The following is a 24,186-nucleotide window of genomic DNA, read 5'->3' as shown; positions in this document are numbered from 1 at the left end:
ACGGTCACTGCCATAACGATCCTCGCGTGCACTACCTCCACCAAACCTTGATCGAGGAGGGGGGGATAATGCACGTGAACCACGGCCACCACCTTCTTGTTGGCAGTCTCTAGCCCAATGGCCTGGGCGGCCACACTTGAAGCAATTGTCTTGCCCTGCTGACCTATCACCACCACCGTAGCTTCCACGGCCACCACCACCATAGCTACCCCTGTCACCGCCACCGTAGCTACCCCTGTCACCGCCACCATAGCTACCCCTGTCACCGCCACCATAGCTACCCCTGTCACTGCCTCTGTAGCTACCCCTGCCACCTCCTCCGTAGCTACCCCTGCCACCGCCTCCGTAGCCACCGCCATAGCCATGGTCAGAATCCTCACCACCCATCTTTGGTTGAGCCTTGTTCACAGAGATCACTTTATCACCAATCTCCCTACCATGCATTTCTCTGATTGCATCTTCCATGGAGCGACGGTCTGCAAACGTTAAAAACCCAAATCCACGAGGACGGCCTGTATCCCTTTCCAGCATAACCTACAGTGCTAACAGTTTAGAAACTAGCACAAGACAAACACATCAAGCTAAAGATTTACTCTCTTAGAAGCCTGTAATAATATACAAGCACGTGACATTTAAAATTGATATCTATCAGGAACAAAATCAAATTGATAACGAGGACAAGACCTTCAGATATAACACACAATAAAGGAGGAGTTGCATTTACCTTTACTCTTTCACATGGAAATTCTGAAGAATTAAACAGTGAAAACTACATAACCAGAATTATTGATGATTTCTCAATTAGCTAAATGATAGCAAATCAAAGTAGCATTCTTTGACATGATCTAAACCTTGCAAGAGCAATAGTTTAAATTGAGTAGCCAATAATTAACCTCAAAATTAAGTCCAAAGCACGCAAAAATACACATAAAACTCCAAAAGTCATAGAAAGGTTCAATCTGGAGCTCCTCAAAACAGTATCAAAAGTTGATTCTGAAAACAAAATGGAAGGTACATTCCTTTCCTTAATGCTTCAGACCATTTCCAGGGATCTCTCTTAAAACCGTTCACTTTCAACTTGATGATCTACATTTAATGCAGTGAAGTGCGAATGGATAAAGTGGTTGGTTTTGGTCATGCATGACAAGGTATGCTAGAACTTCTAAGCAACAAACTCTCATCACTGCTACATAAATATATCATCTAGAGGTAGTTTCATATCAACACATTATCACAAAATCATGACATTCTAGCGATTCACATGGCATCATCAAATTATATGTCGTTTTTTATATTTTTAACCAAAAAAGAATGCCATCATATTGTGATGTAGTGGTGAAATTATCACATGAAATCTTCCTCTAGATGATATATTTATCATGTATATATATAAGGAACACCACACATCTTATTAATGCATCATTCTGCCCACTTAGTGGCTAGAGTAACGTCATTAGACAACACTTCCAGTTCTTGGTTGCTTGTGAACTCGGCATTCAACTTCAAATATTTTACTTTACTCAATATATACTTCAATTCCCCAGTTAATCCCAACTATACAACTATGCATGCAACTGCGCAAAGCATAGGTAAGTAAATGAAAAGTAGTAAACCTGGACTGCTGTAAGTTTCTTAATCACTTCATTAGTACGAAAAGGAGAGAAGTTAAAGCATATTTTTTTTTTTTGAAATTGGTAACTCAAGAAGTTAAAGCATATTTTTAAACAAGATTTAGGAATATAAAGTTACTTTGGCGGAGGAAGTCTTACTTGGGCAGCAGAAATCTGCAGGTCTGCAGATTATTTGACACAGACCACATGTATCCAGTGTAATCATTACCATTAACAGCTAAAACAACAAAACCAAACAAGAAGGCTTCCTAACCTCTTGGATAAATCTTAACTATGCCAATTGGAACTTATGTTGGATCCATAAACTTCTTTCATATACTTCAACCAGACTAATGAGTAACGAGCAAAAGTATTGCAGACGTATGTCTAAGAACAGGTGGTTAACCATACAAACACAGCTTACCACTCGAAGCGTTGACCATACTGACAAAGCATACTGCGAAAGTTTCCTTGGTAAAACTTCTCATGAACATCATTTGGTTTTTTGTTCAGTAACTGTTCAAAATACAGATCTTCATTCAGCTATCTTTTCCAACACAAGCGTTAACTAATCCTGATTAAGGGAAACCCCAACTAGAAACTTTTCAACTTCCCACTTACACCATCTGCTAGCAAGGCATCAAAGCAGATAAAGTTAACTCAAAAGAACTAATCCACTTTGAGCCTTTGAAATGCAATTCAGAGGTAACAGGGCAAAATCTCAATAAACTAATCTATAGCAATAATCCATGAAACTTAACACTCTGAAGCTGCTAACTTGGCTGAGCAACGCAACTCCTGAGTTTTCAGAGGCATCTCATTATCTGGTGGTCCACGATTTGGAAGACAATGCAATTGCTCAAGAGAAGAACATCTCACAAGAGCGAAACGATCATTCAACAACCAAGTAAAACAGAATGATCTATCTAAATGGAGAATGAAACAAAAGTGCATCCAGACTCTGCACGCAACAGCACAGCTTCTAAAGGTCTTCAAGAAGGTTAAGAAATCAAGAATCACATTCAATCTTGACAGTGGCAAACCACCAAGTGAAACAGAATGAGCGATCGAGAGGGAGAATGAGACAGAAGTGCATCAAGATTCTGTGTACACCAGCTTCTAAAGGTCTTCAAAAGGTCAGAGAATCAAGTTCAATCTTGAAAGTGGCTCGCGTGAAGGCAGGAGATCAGCTAAGTACCACATAGCTCTCAACCTCTTTCCCCGAAACATCTTTAGAGCAAAGAACAGGTACCGCCAGATGTCGTCTAATACTGATCCGTCATAGTTATAAATGGGAAAGTAAAAGTTTAACATCCCCGTAATTTTAAATAAAACACAAGAAAGTTGTTATGTTTCTCTCATAAGTTCCAGTACCCAAGCTCTTATCTCATGTGTGCCACTGACCATTCAAAAGAACTTCTCACTGTTACACATACACCTTACAGATCACGAATTAGAAACAACGTAGCAAACCGTAGTTGGCACTTGGCAGATTGACTAAAAAAATAGTGATGCAACCATGCAAAGGCACTTAGGGACTCATATATCTGGTGTACGCTCAACATAACAATGACACCCAAATTCTAGTAAGAGAAATGCCAATAACCTTCAATCAGATTGGTCCTGCTAGCTTTCAAGAACAACATGCACCATTCACAGAAACTGTCAACCAATTTAACTTGAAGAAGTATGGAGACTAGACTCTGAGCTAAATTGCATATTCAAAATTTATCTCTTAGTTGAACCTCTTATTAGCAGGAATTCCACCATTGCGTGCAACTGATATGTGTCAAGAGCTAACTTACCTCTTATAATTTAAGCACCTTACATCAAGAGCTAACTTACCTCCTCTATTCCCCCATTTGACATGTGTCACGAAATTAAACATATTTAGGGGATAGTTACTGCCACTTGACTGCTATGCCTTTATGTTTAACTTTGATTGAGGAAAAAGTCATAAAATTAATGGTGATTCCACCAAACAGACCACCTACGATGCACTCAGTCCACATATTCCAATCATCTTCCATTAAGTCCAAAGTCCAAAACACAAATGCCCCTTGAAATTACTACACCATACAATTAGCTAATGGTTGAACCAGAGCAGAATTGTGAATCAGCTGCAATCAACATAGAGACGCATTTCTGAGCAAATCACTGCTGCAATAGAAACCAATAGTGCTTCACATTGTTAACATGCAGCTGATCTAAGCTTTTTCAGATAGTCTAGCAAGTGAAACCTCAAAATCAAGCTGCTGAAGGAATCAAGTATTTATGTCCAGCAACTTCACATTCCAATGAACAAAAATCCTTCCTCATACAATTCCATCTAAGGCACCTCAAATCCATTAACTGGCATAACCAGATCCAGAAATATTAAAGGAAAAAACTAATTAATAAATGATTAAAATGAAATGAAAAGTTGGAAATAGACATGAGTTAAACATCAACTTGAAGCAATACAATTGATTTGCAAAGTTGAAGATTAACCCAACAAACTCCCCCATCAAGCATAGCACCACAAAGCATATGAAGAGAGAAAAACACAAAACTACTTCATATGCCTAAGTTCATGTATACATCAGACTTCAGACAAACAAAGTTTGCAATCATTTCACAAATACCTGTTCAGGGCTCCTATAATATTGCATACAAATTATTTTCTTTTAGATAAACTAGTAAGATTTTATTATCTTAACATCATTCGGTCCAAGCTTTACGAAAAAGGAGTTCTTTTCCGGAAAAATTATGTTTGAAGTTCTTTTTAAGGAAAAATAACCCCTGCATACTTGGACCAAAAGGTCATAATCTTCATAGAAAAACCCAAAGGTAATTTATTTTCCCAAACTTGCTCAAAATGCATAAAAAAGTACAACATCAACATAACCAATGAAATTACACAACGTCGGGCCTAGGGAAGGACGTGTGTACACAAACTTACCCCAACTTATAAAGGTAGAAAGGCCGTTTCCGATAGAAATGATTTTTTTTTTTAAAATGCAGGAAACAGTACTAAAATAATTTGAAAAAAATGTGTAGACAGAAAAATCATTCTCCAAAAACATCATCAAATGATCTGAATCAGTATAAGAACACACAGCACACATACATACACTAAAAATCCTTTAAAATTGCATGTTTTGTCCGCATAAATTACAACGAAAACTGAATCTTACGAAAACTACGAACCTGACAATCGATGATTTTACCGTAACGGCCAAAAGCTCCTTCGAGTTGACGGTCTGTGACATCCCAAGCTAAACCTCCAACAAATATACGATAATCATGGTCCTTTCCTGACATTTTCCTGAAATTGAACAAAAAATACCATTTTTTAACAGAAAATTTAAAACCCTAGAAATCAATTGAGCTGAAATTGAACTAAACTCGAACATTGGTTGAGCACGAAGAAATATATATATATACCTGGGTTCTGTACTGCGAATGAACTGCTTGAATTTTTTCGCTGTGGGGTTCTTCACAAAACCCTATTCTCACTTTGTTTTTTCCCTTTTAACCTTTTTGAGGGTCCGATGCGGGTACCGCATACCGGATACCGGTTGGAAAATTAAAATATATGTATATATTAGATACAACCTAACATGTTATTACTAGCTCAGTATATGTTAGTACTTTTTTCGTTCTAATTTATGTGATACATTTTGAATTTCAAGATTTAAGCAAGTTTATATTTGACCATAAATTTTTTATATAATTTTTAAATATTTTGAATTGTCTATTATTGTGTTTTACAGTAAATTTTTTTACGTAGTTTACAATACATAATTTTAGGAAAAGGATCTGAAAAATGCTTTAACTTTGGCCGAAATTGTTGTTACGATACCAAACTTTATGGAGGACCTTTTACCCTCTGCACTATTTAATAGTGTATTTTAAAGGTATATATGTGCCCACGTGGACATATTGTTACTATTTATAATGTCCACGTGGACACATATATACCTTTAAAATACACTATTAAATGGTGCAGGCGGTAAAAGGTCCTTTCCAAAGTTTGGTATCGTTACAGCAATTGCAATCAAATTTCGGATATATTTCAGACATTTTTCCCTATAATTTTCATTCCAAAAAAAAATAAGATTTCATGCACAAATCCTGGTCAAACTTAAACTATTTGACTCTCGAAAAATGAAATGTGTCACATAAATTGGAACAGAGAGAGTACTTATTACTTTGTTTATTTTAATTTATGTGACGCGAATAAAATTTTGTAAGTTATCTAAATATTTATATAATTTTTAAAAATATTTTAAATTATTAATTATTGTGATTTTATAGGAATCTTTACATAATTTTCAAAAAATATGTTGTTTGTTTGTTTCAATTTATGTGGTGCTAATAGAATTTCGAGAGTCAATCGTATTTCTTTTATTTGTGATTTATAGAAAATAGTTTTTTTACGTAATTTTCAAATAATATATGTTTTTTTTTTTCAATTTATGTGGCATTTGATTGATTTTCGAGAGTCACTTATTTTTTTTATATGTCTTTTAAATATCTTAAGTTGTTCATTGTAGTGACTTATGGTACTTTTGGCGTTATTTTGAAATAATCTATGTTATTTTTTCTGTCCCAATTTATATGATACCGATATAACTTGAGAGTCAATCATATTATTTATATGTCTTTAAATATTTTAAGTTGTTGATTATTATTGTGATTTATGACATTTTTTATGTAACTTGAATATATAATAAAATGAAAAGTAAATTGATAAACAAATTAAAAACAATAAAAGTACAGAATTTTCGTAAATTTTCCTTAGCTAGAAGCAGCTACATCGACAAAGTAATCTGCTAGAGCCATCGAAATAGATTTGATTCGACTCAATTTAATCCCTACTTATCAAAAAAAAAATCGAGTCTATTTGAAAATATAAAGAATTTTACCTAGGTATATGATTGTGAAAGCTTAATTATCACAATTATAAATATTTATATACCTAATTACCTTTCATAGTGTCACGCCTTAAATTTATGTTATTGGCACCCAAAGCTCTAATCCAATTTGAGCACATTAATCCATATAATAAAACTCATCTATCTATATGCCTAATGTATACGTGTTGAAGTTTTTCTAAATAACATATCATTATTTCAAAATAATCGTTCGTCACCACAAATTGGTTCTAGTAATATACCAATAAATTCTTGCTCAATATTTTTTAATACATTTTTGCAAATACCTACCGTAGAAAGACTAATCAGTTATTTCTTTCATTGTTCCCAACATGCCAATACTAACACTAATGATACGTAAATATAACTCGTTATTCAAACAACTATTCAGAATTCCTAAAACTCCTCATAAGGCTGGTTAGAAAACTCGTTGATGAACTTGATTAATTCCCCTTTTTTGTTTAAACTTGAATCAATATAAATACAAAATCTACTTATAAAAAATTAATGAATATTGAAAACTACATCCACTAATAAATAAGATCGAAGACAACAATAGCATGATGATAATTAACTTGTTGTAAATTAAATAATAATAGTCATTTTGACCATAGAACATCAACCTTATAATATGATAAGTTTAATAACATTTTGTTGAATTAATTTACTTCAAAGTAACTTTTAACATTTATAGGCACAAATACAAACAGAACCACCTCCCATACAGGATCTAGGATATAATGCATCATGAAAATTCTTGTTGCAAATAGGCACACAATCATTGGTGTTCTTGCATCTTATCTTAAAAACTGGAGCAACACATTCTCTAGCATCTTTCTGAACTTGGCCAATAGTAGGGTTGACAACTACAAAATAAAAAAAGTCATAATACAAAAATATATCGTTTAACTTCATATGATATTTATAATTTTCAATTCTGGGTGTGCATAACAGACACTTAAACATGCATAAAGTTGAAAAAGTAGACACACACATCTTGTCTATGACATTCAACTTTAGTTTTTTCAAAAATATATCAATTTATATAAGCTCGTTTGGCTACGGATAGTTTTTACCTTTTTCCAATTTTTTGTTCTGAAAAATTGTTTGGATATAGAATTGTAAGTTTTCAGAATTTTTTGAAAGGTTGAAAAACTCCAAAGAGTTTGTTTCCACGATCCAAATCACTCGCTAAAATTTAAAAGTAATTTCAATTTGTATTCATGTTCAAAACACTACTCTAATTTTTTAATATTATTTTCAACTTGAAAACAAATATATCGGGGTACTTTTTTCTTCAGATTTTACAATTTTTATATCCAAACGCCCATTAAATTGTGATTGTATTACATAAGTAGTATTACAAATAAAATTTATCAAATAAGATATTCTAAAATCACATTAATAATAAAATAGATAAAATATAAACATACAGTAATTTAAATTTAAAACTTATAGAAAGGAGATTTTTGATGAACAAACCAGAGAAGTATGTGATGATAAGAAGGAGACAGTAGTATATTGAAACTTTTGCCATTTCTACTTGATTATTATTATTTAGAGAAAATGTTGTGTGAATTGTCTAGCCATGGTTGCAATATATATATATATATATATATATATATATATATATAGGAGTAAAAAAAATTATTATGATAATCCAGTCAATATTACATTATTTTATGAGATAAGAAAACAAACTTCTATTAAATAAGAAAATATCTAGTAAGTTTCTAATTAAATGGGTGTTAATTACATATATATGACCGGTAGACATTGAAATTTTATTGGATAAATCTACATTAAATTATGAATTTATGACATATCCATCAAGTCAAATTATTGGTGTTTGAATTAATATTTAAATTAAAATTATATGATTTAAATTAAGTTTAATTACATTTGGATCAATTTGTTTAGTTGATAAGATGAGTCCAACCCATTTTTTTCAAACCCAAGATTGCTAGAATTACTTGGAGATCAAAATACCCTCAAATCATATATATATATATATATATATAACGTGCTTATATAAAAGGATATTCATAAGATTAAAAAAAAAAAAGAAGAGAGAAATACATAAAGAAGCTCTATTTTTCATTTACAACTTTATGTCATAGAAAAATGAAAGTCTCTGTCTCCTTATTGATTTCTTAGTTAACATGTCATATCATATTAATTAAAAATTAAATTGATATATAGCCCGAATTAATTCATATTTTTTATGATCCGCTTTTTTAACTCTTTCTATATAACTTGAAAGAGCTAGTGACATGAACATACATCTCTCATTTAGAATTGGCATACTTTTAATCCAATATTTTATTTAACTTAATAATAAAGGCAGTCTTTAACCATATTTGTATCCAAAATATGAAAATAAATAAATGATAACAATAATAGGGGAGTCCCCACTCCCCTTCCCTCCATCCTAAAATCACATCTATTTGACATTATTAAATATATTAACATATCATTTACAAAGTAATATTAAAAATAGACAAATAGTTTGTTCAAAGAAGAAGTGTACACCCTCAAATTAAATTATGCTATTACACCATTATGATTAAGTATATTTCTTTTCTCTCATTTGCAGTGGTTTTATTGTATCAACATTTTACTTTTTTGGATATGTATCTAATGGAAACCTCGCTCACCTCTTTCCCTATTTCAGTATATCTAGTAGCAAAAAAAAAAAAAAAAAAAAAAAAAAAAAAAAAAAAAAAAAAAAACAATAATTTTTACTGTTTAAATTAAACAGGGTTGCGGAAAAAAACTTTGGTTGCAGATTATGCAGTGAGAACTCTAGTCTTTTTTAAGATAGACAAAGCATTTTTATACTCAAAGTATTCTTGTATTCTATACATCTTCATTTCATGTATTGAAAATATTAATGCATTATAATGCGAATTTCTATATACTTGTTCCATTTCTAAAATTGCTCTATCCATATGAAATAAAGCCTTTTTATGCTTCCAAGCTCAATATATATATATTTAGATGTATTTGACTATTGAAATCTGTTATAAAATTATTAATTAGTGAGATAAAATGTAATTATTTCAAACTATAGGGAGAATTATTAAATATGATAAAAATATTTGTGTGATTAGATAATATCTCCTAATTTCTAAGATGAGACAATGACTCGCCAATTATTAATAACTCAATATATTTTGATAATACCAAGACCATTTGCAAATTAGTAATGTACTTCATTTTGACCCTCAAACAAATGACAAGTCTTAACATTTTGATGAAAGAAACTTTTATAACATTTATGGTTCTTTCATATACCTTTCCTTTAATTGAATGAACATTTTGATTCTTAATTTCTCAAAAGACTTCAACAATAGTAGCCACAAAGACAAATACGATCAGGTTTATCTGGACTTAGTATACAACCTGCATTAATTAATCTATCTTTATATTTATCCTTGCAACTAGGCGTACAATCTTCATCCACCTTGCATTTTATGTTGTAAATTGGAGCAGCACATTGCAAATCTTTAACTTGATGGTCTTGAGCAATCGTCGCGTCAAGGACTATAACAATTTTTTTTTTTATTAAAATCAATTAAAGAATACAATAACTACAAGAAATCTAATTTTGATAAATATTCGACTTAAAATAGCTAAAATGTAAATAATAAAATATTTATTTTTTAAAAAAAATGAGAGAGTTAATGAACAAACCTAACAAAAACATGATGATAAGAAGAGAGTAGTAGACTGAAACTTTTGCCATATTTTATGCTTTGATTAATTGTGTTTTTTCTTTTGAGAGAATGTTATGAATTATTTGGCCATGGTTCTAATATAAACTATTTATATAGTGAAAAATTAGTCAAATTGTTATAATCCAGTCAATGTCACATTGTTTTACTAGATATCAAACTTTAATTGTGCAAGAAAATATTGAAGTTTTTCTTTAATTGTACAAGAGAATATTGAAGTTTTTCTAATTGTGCCAATTTTTTTTGAAGTTTTTCTTTAATTGTGCAAGAAAATATAGAAGTTTTTCCACGGATTGACCCAATTTTGGGTGGTGTTTAATATTTTTCCTTAAATATCATAATCTTTAATTTTTGTATCTATTGCTTATTTTATAAATATTTGTGAACTAAAATATTTTTATCTATGACTCTAATTTGCTCAGCACAAGTTTAGGTAGTTTTAACATTGCTCATTATAATTTTAGAGAACTTTATAAGTTCTATAGTTAAGTTATGTCTCTTATAATGATAAAACTTCTGAGTTCTACAAGAATTAAATTATTGCATAATTTGTTGTGCTTTATATATACACAAATATAACATTTAATACATATGTTATGACACAAAAATATAAATTCGTGTCAATAAAAAATTATTTGATTTTCAATGTTAGGGATATTTTGACCACTTATTTTACTTTTTGTATTTGTCAAAGTGTTTTTTTTGCTAGGACCTATTGAAAACATAATCTCCTACCCATAAAGAAAAAAATAAAATATACATATATCTTGTCCTTTATAAACTCATCACGTTGAATCATTTTGAATATGTTAATATTGTTGTCTAATAACAATAAAATTGAGAGGCTTAAATTAATTAAGCAAAGTAGTATAGTAGTAAAGGGTAAGTAAGAGCAAATATAATTATTTACATTAACAATAAATAAATTTAAAGATTTCTTTTTGTTTTTTCTTTAATTTCCATTAAATTTAGTAAATAGAGTTTCTTTAATTGTTAATGGACAATATATTTTATGATTTCTTAATATAAATACAAAATCTACTAAAAAATTACTGAATTCCCAAAAATTTGCACCCAATACACCACATCCACTAATTAATAAGAAGATAACAATAGTATGATAACTTGTTGTAAATTAAATAATAATGAACTCATTGTGATCATAAAACTTTAACCTTATAATTTATTAAATCAAATAAATGATAAGTCTTGTAACATTTTGATAAATTCATCCACTTCAAATAAGCCTTTTAACAATTATAGGCACAAATACAAACAGAACCACCCCCCATACAAGACTTGGGAAACAATGCATTAGGAAATTTCTCATTGCAAATAGGCACACAATCATAGGTGTCCTTGCATTGTATGTTAGAAATTGCAGCATCACATTCCTTAGCAATTGTAGGGTTGAAAACTACAAAAAAAGAAGAAGTCAGAATACATAAATATATCATTTAACGTCGTCTGAAATTTATGACCTTCAGTTTTGGGCGTGCATAAATAGCGTGGACACATGCATTCTATCTATGAAGACAATAAATCTATACTAAATTGTGATTGTATTACACAAGTAGTATTACCAATAAAATTTATCAAATAAGATATTCTAACATCACATAAATAATAAAATAAATAGGGGAGGTTTGATGAACAAACCAGAGAAATATGTGATGATAAGAAGAAAACAGCAGTAGACTGAAACTTTTGCCATATTTTTTACTTTGATTAATTGTGCTTTTGCTTTTGAGAGAATGTTATGAATTATTTAGCCATGGTTCTAATATGTACTTATTTATATAGTGAAAAATTAATCAAATTGTTATAATCCTGTCAATGTCACATTGTTTTACTAGATATCAAACTTTAATTGTGCAATAAAATATTGAAGGTTTTCCATGGGTTGACCCAATTTTTGAGTGGTCTTTAATATTTTTCCTTAAATATCATGATTTTTAATTATTGTATTTACTGTTTATTTAATAAAAATTGTAAAATAAAATATTGTTTATCTTTGACCCCCAATTTGCTCGGTATAAGTTTAGAGAACTTTAGTCCTGATTGACATAAGTTCTGTAAATTTATATGCAACATGAGTTGTGTGGTATTTCTATACAACTTAATTCACCTAACATAAGTTTAGAGCACTTTATAAGTTTTGTAATGATTATGTTATGCCTCTTACGACATAATTTGTGAATTTTAAAATTAAGCTTTTGCCTCTTGTGGCATAAGTTTTATAGGTATCGAATTATTTCATAACTTGTTGTGCGTTATACAATGTAACATATGGTATATTATGACACAAAAATATAAATTTATGTTGATAAAAAATTATTTGATTTTTGGTGTTAAAGATATGTTTTATCACTTGTTAGACACTTACTTAGACACTGTAAGTGTCTTTTCTAGGTAAGGATCTATTAAAAACATGATCTCTATCTCATAAAAATAAAAATAAAGTCCTTGTAAAATCATTCTGGACATATTAATCTTGTTATCTAAGAATAATAAAATGAGAGACTTAAATTAGTTTTTATATTAGTAGTAATGGGTAAACAAGTGGAAATATAATAATTTACATAAATATGCTAATTTCTTAGTGTCTGTCATCGATGTGGTACAAAAAGTACCAAAAACAATTACACTAATTTTGGTGATCTTCTCCGATTTGAGTGCGTCCAATCGGAGTGTAACCATGTATCGGTCTGGCGCGTTCAGATACGTCCATTTCAGATACATAGAGTCAAAATACATTGTATTCATGTAAATGCGCATGCATATGGTTGTCTCACTCTCCTCTCCTATCTCACTCGTCACTCTCCTCTCACACCCGCCTCTCTCCCTGTATCTCGTATTTCTATTTAGTGTGATTTCATATATCAGGAGATGATTCACATGTATCTAGAGATCTCGTTCGCCTCCCACTATAACAAAAACAACTTTTAGTGGCAATATATAAACTCATTAACAAAGAGTACTAAAACATTTTACCAATATTAGTTAATTGTCATTTAATCCAATGTCACTATAAGCTTTAGAGACATTTTCAACGAGTGTTAATTGCCTCTAAAAGTCAATTCTGATGTTGTGTCCCTCCTATCTCACTCGTCTTTCTCCCTATTTTACTGTGTCCGGTAGCAAAAATATATGTTCCTAAATGTATCTGACTTGAAATTTGGTATAAAATTATTAATTAATGAGATGATATGTAATTATTTCAAACTATAAGGAAAATTAATAAATATGATAAATATATAATTAGGTAGTTTTTCCTAAACCAAATTGAATAACTACCCGTAAAATTTTACTCTACCGCCTAAGTTTAACTAATACCAATTCTATAAGGATTCCTTTTTTATAAACCAATTAAAAAAAGGAAAGTGGTAAACCAAAAAAAAAATAAAAAATCCCCTATAAATACACTACTTTTCTTAACACATTCTATTATTCTCTTCTACACAATTTAATTTATATTTATTCTCCAAAATATCAATGGCTTCAAAAAAGTTGGTCTTGAAATCATCTGATGGTGATGAATTTGAGATTGAAGAATCGATTGCGGTTCAATCTGGAACGATAAAAAATATGGTTGATGACGATTATACCCTCATCCCATTGCCTAATGTGAATACTCAAAAACTAATTCTAATTATTGAGTACATGAATAAGCATGCGGAGAAGACGGATTCAAACGAAGAAGAAATTAAGGAGTTTGATAAGGAATTTTTGAAGGATAAGAACTATCAAAACATGTTTGAACTTGTAGTTGCGGCAAATTATCTACACATTAGCGATTTGATGAATTTGTTGTGTCAGACGATAGCTGATAGAATTAAGAACAAGTCTGTGAAGGCTATTAGGGAGATATTTGGTATTATTAATGATTATACGCCAGAAGAAGAAGAAAGGGTTCGTGAAGAACATAAGTGGGCTCATGAAGGAGAAGATATTGATGAATCTCTTGATTAGATTTTTTAGGTTTGCTTTAATTTAGTGGTTTTAATTTATTTTTATTTTTTTGGTCTAGGGTTTTGAGTTTTAAGCTATTGTTGATTTTTATTAATTATTTTGTGTTTAAATTTAGAGCTTTAATTTATATACGTAATTTCTGATTTGAAAATTAAAAAAGTTATATGATACTGTCCCATTAACAATTTAAAAAAATATATCAACTTTGCTCATGCTTTGTTAATTAATGACTTAATTAATGATATTCTAGTTTTATGGATATTGATTAATCACTTCCTTGTTTCATATGTGCATGTTTTATAGTGCATAAATATGTGAGTTGGAGTGCAATTAAGCACCTAAATTAAGGTAGAATCTCGTATTCGATCAATAAAAAACGAGGACTAGCTCACCAGTAAAGGAGAGGGGCGGACTAACTTAGACATTGCAAATCATTAAGAATTTAATTCAAGTATATACGTTTAAAGAATTCAATTCAAGAATATTAAGTTAAAAATTCAACTCAAGAATATACGATTCAACACAAGAATATACATATGTTTAAGAATTTAACGTAGGGGTGTGTACTATTCGGATTAAATCAAAAAATCAAATCAAATTTTTATTTGGATTGGTTTTTTAATTTGATTTTGAATTAATAATTTACCTTGTTTGGTTTGGTTTCCGATTTAAAAAAATAAAAACCGAAAAAAATCGAATTATATATATATGTGGGTGTAAAATGTTTAGATTCGAAATTAAGTTGGAGTTAACCATTTTTGTCCCTTTTATGTTTGGACATCTATAATTGGTATACTTATAAGTATTGTGTTTTAAGTTTTACTTATGATTTATATTAGGAAGTATATTTAAGAGATTCATAGCTATAATTTGCTAATTACGTTCTATAGCTATAGCTTGCTAATTACGATTCTTAGTTACATGTTAGAGGGAGGAGAGAGGGCAGAGAGTGAAGAGAGGTGAATTTAATATGTATATCTGTCAAAATAATTATATATATGTAACTGATATACATATATTCATTGTTCTTAATAATGATAATAATAATAAGAATAATAAGCTGATTAGATTTCCTTTTCTAACATTATGATATTGTTGTTTTTAACGATTACACATATCTTTTTTTTCCGAAAGATTATTAGGTGGCTGAGTGCGTTGACAGTGACGGATCTAGCTAATTAGTAGCCTAATGCCAAAGTTTTTTTTTAAAAAAATGCAAAGTTATTTATGAAAAATAAACTTATTTTTATGGTCTTCAACACACACACTCTCTCTGTATATATAGCCACTAAAAAATAACTTAATTATGCTCCATAGCAATAGTTTGCTAATTACAATTCGTATATACATGTTAGAGAGAGGAGAGAGGCGAGCAAGATTGGGAGAGGGAGGAGAGAGACCAGCGAGAGAGGCGAATTGTATATGTATGTATGTCGAATTGTATATGCATATCTTTCAAATAATTGTATGTATATAACTGATATACATATGTATTCTATATCTGACAAGCGAGATTGGGAGAGGGAGGAGAGAGGCGAGAGAGATTGGGAGAGAGAGAGAGGAAAGAGGCGAGCGAGAGAGGGCAGAGAGAGTGGGGAGAGGCAAATTATATATGTATATCTGTTAGATAATTGTATATATGTAACTAATATACATATGTATTTTCATTCAAGAATTTTATCTTTTTATTTTTATATAATAAAAATTTGATTTTATTTATGTTTTATATTGTTATTTATATATTATATTGTATATATTACTTTACGTATTATATTACAGAATTAGAAATAAAACTAACAACAATATTTTTGTAGGATTAAAGAAAAAGTAACCATTAAAGATTTAGACCCTCCCAAAAAGGTAAGAAATAAGATTATTTTTTTTCTTAATTTACGATTTTATTTTTATTTTTATTTTTTTAAAACTTTAGAGAATTATAACAAAAAAAGGAAGATTAGCTAAGATTGAATCCAAAAAAATAGGAAACAAATAACAAATAGATTCTTCTTTTTAATAATTTTCAACAATATTAATCTATGTACAATATTGATTAATGAAAATCTGAATATGTAAATTTTAAATAATTAAATTAAAAATGTAATTAAAGTTTCTGTATTAGATGTTTAAAATAGTTTCTCTCTATAAAATAATCTTAATATTAAAAGCACATTCATACTTGTCCTTTTTCGTAATTTGACTCTCAAAAGTTTTTTTTTTAAAAAAAATTAGTCAAATACAAATTGCTTATCAATAACACTTTTCAAATGAATTTGCCAAACACAAATTGCTTTTTTTGAAAATTACTTTTCTGAAAAGCTATTTTATAAAAGCGCGCTTCTAAAAAATAAGCAGTTTTTAGCAGCAATGTCAAAAGTTTTTTTTTTTAAAAAAAAAATATTTTAGTCAAACACACATTGCTTATCAAAAGCACTTTTCAAATGAATTTGCCAAACACAAATTGCTTTTTTTGAAAATTACTTTTCTGAAAAGCTATTTTATTAAAAGACGCGCTTCTAAAAAATAAGCAGTTTTTAGCAGCAATGTCAAAAGTTTTTTTTTAAAAAAAATATTTTAGTCAAACACACATTGCTTATCAAAAGCACTTTTCAAATGAATTTGCCAAACACAAATTATTTTTTTTGAAAACCACTTTTTTGAAAAGCTATTTTATAAAAGTGCTTTAAAAATAAGTAGTTTTAATTTTAGCTGTAATGTCAAATATGCTCCTAATTTAGAAATTCAACTATTGGTATCAATTGTGAAAATATTCATTGTTAAGTTGTAAATCATTCATCATCTAAGATTTAATTTGCTTCTTGCTATCACTGAATGACACTAATTTATTAGAATCTAAATTTGCAAGTAGTAAAAATTAAAATTAAAAATTCATCTCATTATTATATAAAGTTCAATCCATAATTTATCTTTTGTAGAAATTTTCTAAGTATATAATTATAATTACATGACATATCAATTATCTTATTCTTCTTCTTTTTATTTCATTTCTTGTTCTTCTGCTGCTTTTTAATTTTATTATCTAAGTCACGAATGTTTTTAGATAAATGCCGAACCAATAAATTCAGTTTTAACTACACGTGATTAGAGATGACAAAATAGGTAATTTATATAGATAAATACAATTAGGTAGTTTTTCCTAAACCAAATTGAATAACTATCAGTAAAATTTTACTCTACCGCCTAAGTTTAATTAATACCAATTCTATAAGGATTCCTTTTTTTTTTATATAAACCAATTAAAAAAAGGAAAGTGGTAAACCAAAATAATTAAAATCACCCCTATAAATACACTAATTCACATAGCCTTTTCTTAACACATTCTATTATTCATCTTCACAATTTAATTAATTTCTATTCTCCAAAAAATCAATGGCTTCAAAAAAGTTGATCTTGAAATCATCGGATGGTGATGAATTTGAGATTGAAGAATCGATTGCGATTCAATCTGGAACGATAAAAAATATGATTGAGGACGATTATACCCTCATCCCATTGCCTAATGTGAATACTCAAAAACTAATTCTAATTATTGAGTACATGAAGAAGCATGCGGAGAAGACAAATTCAAACGAAGAAGATATTAAGAAATTTGATAAGGAATTTTTGAAGGATAAGAGCTATCAAAACATGTTTGAACTTCTAGTTGCGGCAAATTACCTTCACATTAGCGATTTGATGAATTTGTTGTACCAGACAATAGCTAATAAAATTAAGAACAAGTCTGTGAATGCTGTTCGTCAGATATTTGGTATCGTTAATGACTATACGCCAGAGGAAGAAGAAAGGGTTCGTGAAGAACATAAGTGGGCTCATGAAGGAGAAGAAATTGATGAATCTCTTGATTAGATTTTTTAGGATTGATTTAATTTAGTGGTTTTAATTTATTTATTTTTAGTCTAGGGTTTTGAGTTTTATTGTTGAGTCTAGCTATTGTTAATTTTTATGTAATTATTTTGTCTTTAAATTTAGTGTTTTAATTTATATACGTAATTTCTGCTTTTGTATATATACCAAAATATTTTTTTGTAATTTTGTGGTCTAAACATATTCATGTAAAAATTAAATTTAAAATTTGACCAAAAAAAAACATACTTTAATATATCGAATCGAACTTAAAAAAAAATGACACAGTATAATTTATTTATTATTAAACAAAACTTATAATAATAATTAGCAAAAAATAAGGCCCTCAAACCATCATCTTCTCCTTATTAGTAATGATATATTTAGTAATAACGTAATTTCATATCAAATCTTCAGTAGTATGTCTCTACTATATATTGCATCATCTCATTTTTGTCTTAAATATTTTATTGTTATTTTTTTCTTGCAATCTTTTTTTAATTAACCTCTCTTTCGAATATTAATCCAATTTTGTCAGAGTTACTTTTATAAAAAATAAAATATATTTTATGTAACAAAACAAATAATAACAACTTTTACGTAATAAACACAAAGTTGAATAACAATACCAATCCTATAAGGAATCCTTTTTTTCTCTTTTCTTAAACCAATTAAAGCAAGGAAAGCGGAAAACGCAAAAAAATAAATAAATCGACCTTATAAATACACTAATTCACATAGCCTTCTCTTAACACATTCTATTATTCTTCTTCACAATTTAATTAATTATTATTCTCCAAAAAATCAATGGCTTCAAAAAAGTGGATTTTGAAATCATCGGATGGTGATGAATTTGAGATTGAAGAATCGGTTGTGGTTCAGTCTGGAACAATAAAAAAATATGGTTGAGGACGATTATACCCTCATCCCATTGCCTAATATGCATACTCAAAACCTAATTGTAATTATTGAGTACACGAAAAAACATGGGGAGAAGACGAATTCAAACGAAGAAGAAATTAAGGAATTTGATAAGGAATTTATGAAGGATAAGAGCTATCAAAACATGTTTGAACTTGTAATTGCGGCAAATTATCTTCACATTAGCGATTTGATGAATTTGTTGTGTCAGACAATTGCAGATAGAATTAAGAACAAGTCTGTGAAAGCTGTTCGTCAGATATTTGGTCTTATTAATGATTATACTCCAGAGGAAGAAGAAAAGGTTCGTGAAGAACATACGTGGGCTCATGAAGGCAATGAAATTGATGAATCTCTTGATTAGATTTCTTAGGTTTGATTAATTTAGTGGTTTTAATTTATTTTTTTGGTCTAGGGTTTTGAGTTTAGCTATTGTGGATTCGTATTAATTGTTTCGTGTTTAAATTTAGAGTTTGATTCATATTAAAATTCTAATTTATATAACTTATTTTTGCTTTTGAAAATCAAGTAGTTATATTGTCCATTATCAATTAAAAAAATATCTCAATGGTGTAACACCCTTCTCGTTCTTTTGACTAGCATATCCTTAAATCTTTATGATTTTGTATCGAATATGTTCTTCATCTTCGAATTTCTCGTTCAATAAGATCATGAATTTCATTGTTTCCGTTTTCAAGGTCAAAGCATCAATTAACTCTTTAAACTTGTCAATACAATAATAACGAATTCGGTGAAATCTCATAAGTAAACTTGTCAATAAATTTTATTGAGTAGACACTCAAATTATTTTTTATTCTAATTAAGCACCTAATATATATTATATTGAAGTGTTCGTATTAAGCTGATCAAACATGGTTGTATTGGGTCATAATTACTCTACTAGAGATGAAATGAAAGAATATAATTGCATTGGATCATACAAATACGTAGTTATTAATTAAATATATAAACAAACACTTTGCGTTAATATTAATCATAAAAATAAATAATTTAACAACATATATTGTAATCGTGAAACTCAATGAATAGAAACGGATCAGTTATACCTCTTTATGATGTTATATTGTTTAAACTGATTCCCCATTATATTATTTTGGCTATATGAATCCTTACTATTTGATCACATTTAACAATAATAGCCACAAAGACAAATACGATCAGGTTTATCTGGACTTAGTAAACAACCTGCACTAATGAATTTATCTTTATATTTATCCTTGCAACTAGGCATACAATCTCCATCCACCTTGCATGTTATGTTGAAAATTGGAGTAGCACATTGCAAATCTTTAACTTGATGGTCTTGAGCAATTGTCAAGTTAAGAACTATAACAAAAAAAAAAAATCAATTAAAGAATTCAACTCAAGAAAATAATATACACAAATAAATCTCCAAAAGAAGATCCAAAAGATAGTACTAACTATTCAATTTATATAATATTAATAATTAAATAGATGAAATGCAAACCAAAAATATTTTTTTTTCTTTTAAAAAAATGAGTGTAAATGCACAAACCTGACAAAATGTGATAATAAGAAGAAAACAGTAGTAAATTGAAACTTTTGCCATATTTTATACTTTGATTATATATTGAGTCTGTGTTTTTGAGAAAATGTTATGAATTATCTAGCCATGGTTATAATATTTATATATAAAAGAAAATATTCGGATGGTTTCCTAATTAAATTGGGATTAAGATAGAGTTATTCCATTTAGTCCATTTTATTATTCCTATAAATGTTCAGGAAAGAAACATTAAATGTCTTTTGTCAAAATATGTATTTTTTTTGGTAAGGTTTATATTTTAATTATGTAGATTTTTTTTTCTTTTCTTTTATTCAAAACGTCACTCAGACTGTTGTGAGAACCTAAAGTTTGACTAAAAAAATACTTTTTTTTTTTTTATCATTTTGATCCGATTATAATCAAATCTTATATGATGAAAAGAAAGGTCAAGTTTTACTATCTTTAATGAAAAATTTTATATCAACAATTAACATATATTTTTGCCTTTGAAATCATAACTCAAATGTATCTAAGAACAAAATTATGTTAAAATTATTTTGATAACATAATCGTTCGATACTGAAATAACTAGAAACAATTCGACTTCTCAATCATGTCGATACTGAAATAACTCGTAATAGTCAAATTACCCCATACATTAAAGACTTATTTTTATCATAGAACATCAAACTACCTTGTAATATAATTTGATCAAACAAATGTTAAGTCTAACAATAGAATTTAACATTTGTAACTTCAAATAAACTTTTAACCTTTTAACAGTAATAGTCACAAAGACAAAAACTATGTGGATAATATGGGCTTTTTATACAAGATACACCATATAATTTATCTTGATATTTTCTATGGCAAATCATCAAACAATCTTCCTTCTCCCTGCAATTTACATTGGTCATTGGATCAACACATTGCAAATCATTAACTTGTTGATCTTGGGTAATTGTCTTGCTAAAGACTATCAAAAAAATATTATTAAAATCAGTAAAAGAATTCAACTCAAAATTGATTTCTGATATCCTCTCATGGATTATATTATATAACAATAATAACATATTCATTATATATAACGTAATAATTACAATTTACAAATGAGGTCCAAAGAGGATATCTCATTACCCTAATCTTTGTAAGATATAGAGATTATTTCTAATAGATCTCAAATTAAGAAAATTAAAAATAACTTATCAATAAAAAAATTATGTACTAATTAAAATGTTTTTTTTGTAGAAGAATTCTTGATTGAAGAAAAAGATAATACTCCTTCGTTTTCAATTTGTTTGTTTTTCTTTTCTTTTTAGTCTATTCAAAAAATATATTTTTTCTTTTTTGACCCTTTTTTTAATTTAATTTCCCGCATGATATGTTTGTGACCACAAGATTAAAAAATATTTTGGTACATTCTAGTACAACAACAACAACAACAACAATAACATACAAGTGAAATTTCACAAGTTGGGTGTGGGGATGATAAAATGTACGCAGACTTTATCACTACCTCGTAGAGCTAGGTAGCGAGACTGTTTTCTAAAGATCCACGACAACAAATCTAGGTTTTGATACATTCTGATACATATATATCTTTATGTATCTTTATCCTAAGACTACAAGATTCAAAAAAAAATTCCACTTTCGTAAACTTCGTACTAGTTAAGTCAAAACAGATTAATCAAATTAAAGCAAAGGAAGTACTAGCTTTTCAACTAAAATAATATTAGTAGTAATAAAACAGCTAATTAAAATGAAAACAAAAAATGATTATTTTTTTCAAAAGAAAATGAGAGTGTTAATCCACAAACCTGACAAAAACATGATGATGATAAGAAGAAGACAGTAGTAGACTGAAAATTTAGCCATTTATACTTTGATTAATTATGTCTATGTTATTAATTATTTAATTTAGTCATGGTTCTAATATATAGTACTATTTATAAAGTGAAAAATGAATCAGATTGTGATAATATTATTGTTTTAATCCAGTCAAAAATCGAGTATTAAGATTGATTTAATGACATTTAATCCATATTTGTTATTAAGCCTATAAATGTTTAGGGAGTCTACATCAAATAATTTTGGTCAAACTATGTATTTTCTGGTCAGATTTATATTTTAGTTACTTAGAGTTAATTAAATTTAGAGATGGAAGAGTATTTATCAGACTATATTATTTCAATAAAAAAAATTACATGATATATATATATATATATATATTGAATCCCAAAACACAAAATTAGAGGTTGTCATAGGCACTACACTTTTATGTATCAAAAGCCCTTCATAAATTCTGGAATCCATCGTTACTTATAATTCGATCGAAAAAAATGACATATCTTATAATATTTTAGATAAAATCTAAAGAAAAACAAAGAATGAAGAACGGATAATCTATCGATGCAGAAAATATTCCGCTTATTTAACAATAGTACCAACAAGTACAAATATGAATATGGGCAGGTGTCTTCATCATACAAGCTGAATAATATAAATTTTCTTTATATGTTCCTTGGCAAAGAGGGGTGCAATCTTCATTCACAGCACATGTTACATTGTCAAAATCCTTACTACATTCCTTACGTTGAGCCATCGTTTGGTCAAGAACTACAACAATTAAAAAAAAATCAAATTCAAGAAAACAAATAAATTTGTAGTGTTTTTTTTTTGAGAAATTACGCAGATAAGCATACATATACTACTCAGTTAATTAGCAAACATAGATATAGTTTTCATATTACCACTCGCAGCGTTATAATTACATCGCCTCTCTCCTCTTTTATACATATACAGATATGTACAATTATATGACAGCTATACAAATACAATTAGCCTCTCTCCACTCTTTGCCGCCGCCCTCTCTTGCTCGCCTCTCTCCTCCCTCTCCCATTCTTGTTCGCTAGATATACAAATACATATGTATACTAGTTACATATATACAATTATTTGACAAATATACATATTAAATTCGCCTCTCTCCACTCTCTGCTCTCTCTCCTCCCTCTCTCAATCTCGCTCACCTCCCTCTTCCCTTTAACATGTAGCTAAGAATCGTAATTAGCAAACTATAGCTATAAATAAAATAAAAAAATGTGAAAATAAAATAGGAAAGTTTTAATGCACAAACCAGACAGATACAGAATGATAATTAGGAGGAGACATGAATAGTAGACTGAAATTTTTGCCATTTATAATTACTTTGAATAATAAATATGCTTGTATTTTTTAGAGAATATTGTAAATTGTTCTGCCATGGTTTGCAATATATAAAGGAGAAAAAAATGTTATATAATCCAGTGAATTAAATGAGTCAAAGATTATGTAATTAATTCAGTGAATATAATAATAACTTTCATTTAATTTTTTTTTTTATACTTGTAAGTAATTTAGCTATTGACTGGTCAACAAACAAATTCTTTCATTTCTTTTTAGTTGTTATATTACGTTTGTAATAGTCAAATAAAATTCAAATATCAAGTACTTATATACATTTATATAACATAGCTATAAAAGTGAACACAATATCTTAACAAACGATGCTATCACGGAGAGACTAGATTATATTTACATTAATTATTGTGTGATATAAATACAAGGTTTTTTTTGGTTGGGTTGGGTTGGGGGGGGGG

The 24,186-nt window shown here is 28.8% G+C and overlaps 3 protein-coding genes and 1 pseudogene across 4 annotated transcripts in view; 3 read left to right on the top strand and 1 right to left on the bottom strand.

Moving 5' to 3' along the window:
- The window catches only part of LOC102605479 (glycine-rich RNA-binding protein RZ1C), a 5,868-nt gene extending 715 nt beyond the window's left edge, over window positions 1-5,153 (bottom strand). Inside the window, exons 1-3 of one of the 2 annotated variants that reach the window (XM_006361630.2) lie at window positions 5,037-5,153; window positions 4,800-4,917; window positions 1-534 (exon numbers count right to left, since the gene is read on the bottom strand). In XM_006361630.2, coding sequence (XP_006361692.1) covers window positions 1-534; window positions 4,800-4,913 — 648 coding nt within the window. In that variant the 5' untranslated portion in view covers window positions 4,914-4,917; window positions 5,037-5,153. The remainder of the gene's footprint in view (window positions 535-4,799; window positions 4,918-5,036) is intronic. The other variant, XM_015315427.1, reaches the window with a different exon arrangement.
- Window positions 5,154-13,761: 8,608 nt separating this feature from the next.
- LOC107063500 (SKP1-like protein 11) lies at window positions 13,762-14,238 on the top strand. The gene has a single exon (XM_015315419.1). The coding sequence runs from the start codon at window positions 13,762-13,764 to the stop codon at window positions 14,236-14,238; it is 477 nt and encodes a 158-aa protein (XP_015170905.1).
- Window positions 14,239-17,595: 3,357 nt separating this feature from the next.
- On the top strand, window positions 17,596-18,117 carry LOC107063499 (SKP1-like protein 12). Its single transcript, XM_015315418.1, has one exon. It carries the CDS (start codon window positions 17,626-17,628, stop codon window positions 18,100-18,102), a length of 477 nt encoding a protein of 158 aa, XP_015170904.1. The 5' UTR covers window positions 17,596-17,625; the 3' UTR covers window positions 18,103-18,117.
- Window positions 18,118-18,906: 789 nt separating this feature from the next.
- LOC102585117 (SKP1-like protein 11) lies at window positions 18,907-19,384 on the top strand (annotated as a pseudogene).
- Window positions 19,385-24,186: the final 4,802 nt, after the last annotated feature.

This window comes from Solanum tuberosum, unplaced genomic scaffold, assembly GCF_000226075.1.
Source record: "Solanum tuberosum cultivar DM 1-3 516 R44 unplaced genomic scaffold, SolTub_3.0 scf00365, whole genome shotgun sequence".
NCBI classification, from domain to species: domain Eukaryota; kingdom Viridiplantae; phylum Streptophyta; class Magnoliopsida; order Solanales; family Solanaceae; genus Solanum; species Solanum tuberosum.
The sequence above is the reverse complement of the archived record's forward strand: the minus strand, read 5'-3'. Positions and strand labels throughout refer to the sequence as shown.

Bases quoted from the DNA above. Each gene is read 5' to 3' on its own strand.
- LOC107063500 (XM_015315419.1), top strand. From the start codon at position 13,762: ATGGCTTCAAAAAAGTTGGTCTTGAAATCATCTGATGGTGATGAATTT.
- LOC107063499 (XM_015315418.1), top strand. From the start codon at position 17,626: ATGGCTTCAAAAAAGTTGATCTTGAAATCATCGGATGGTGATGAATTT.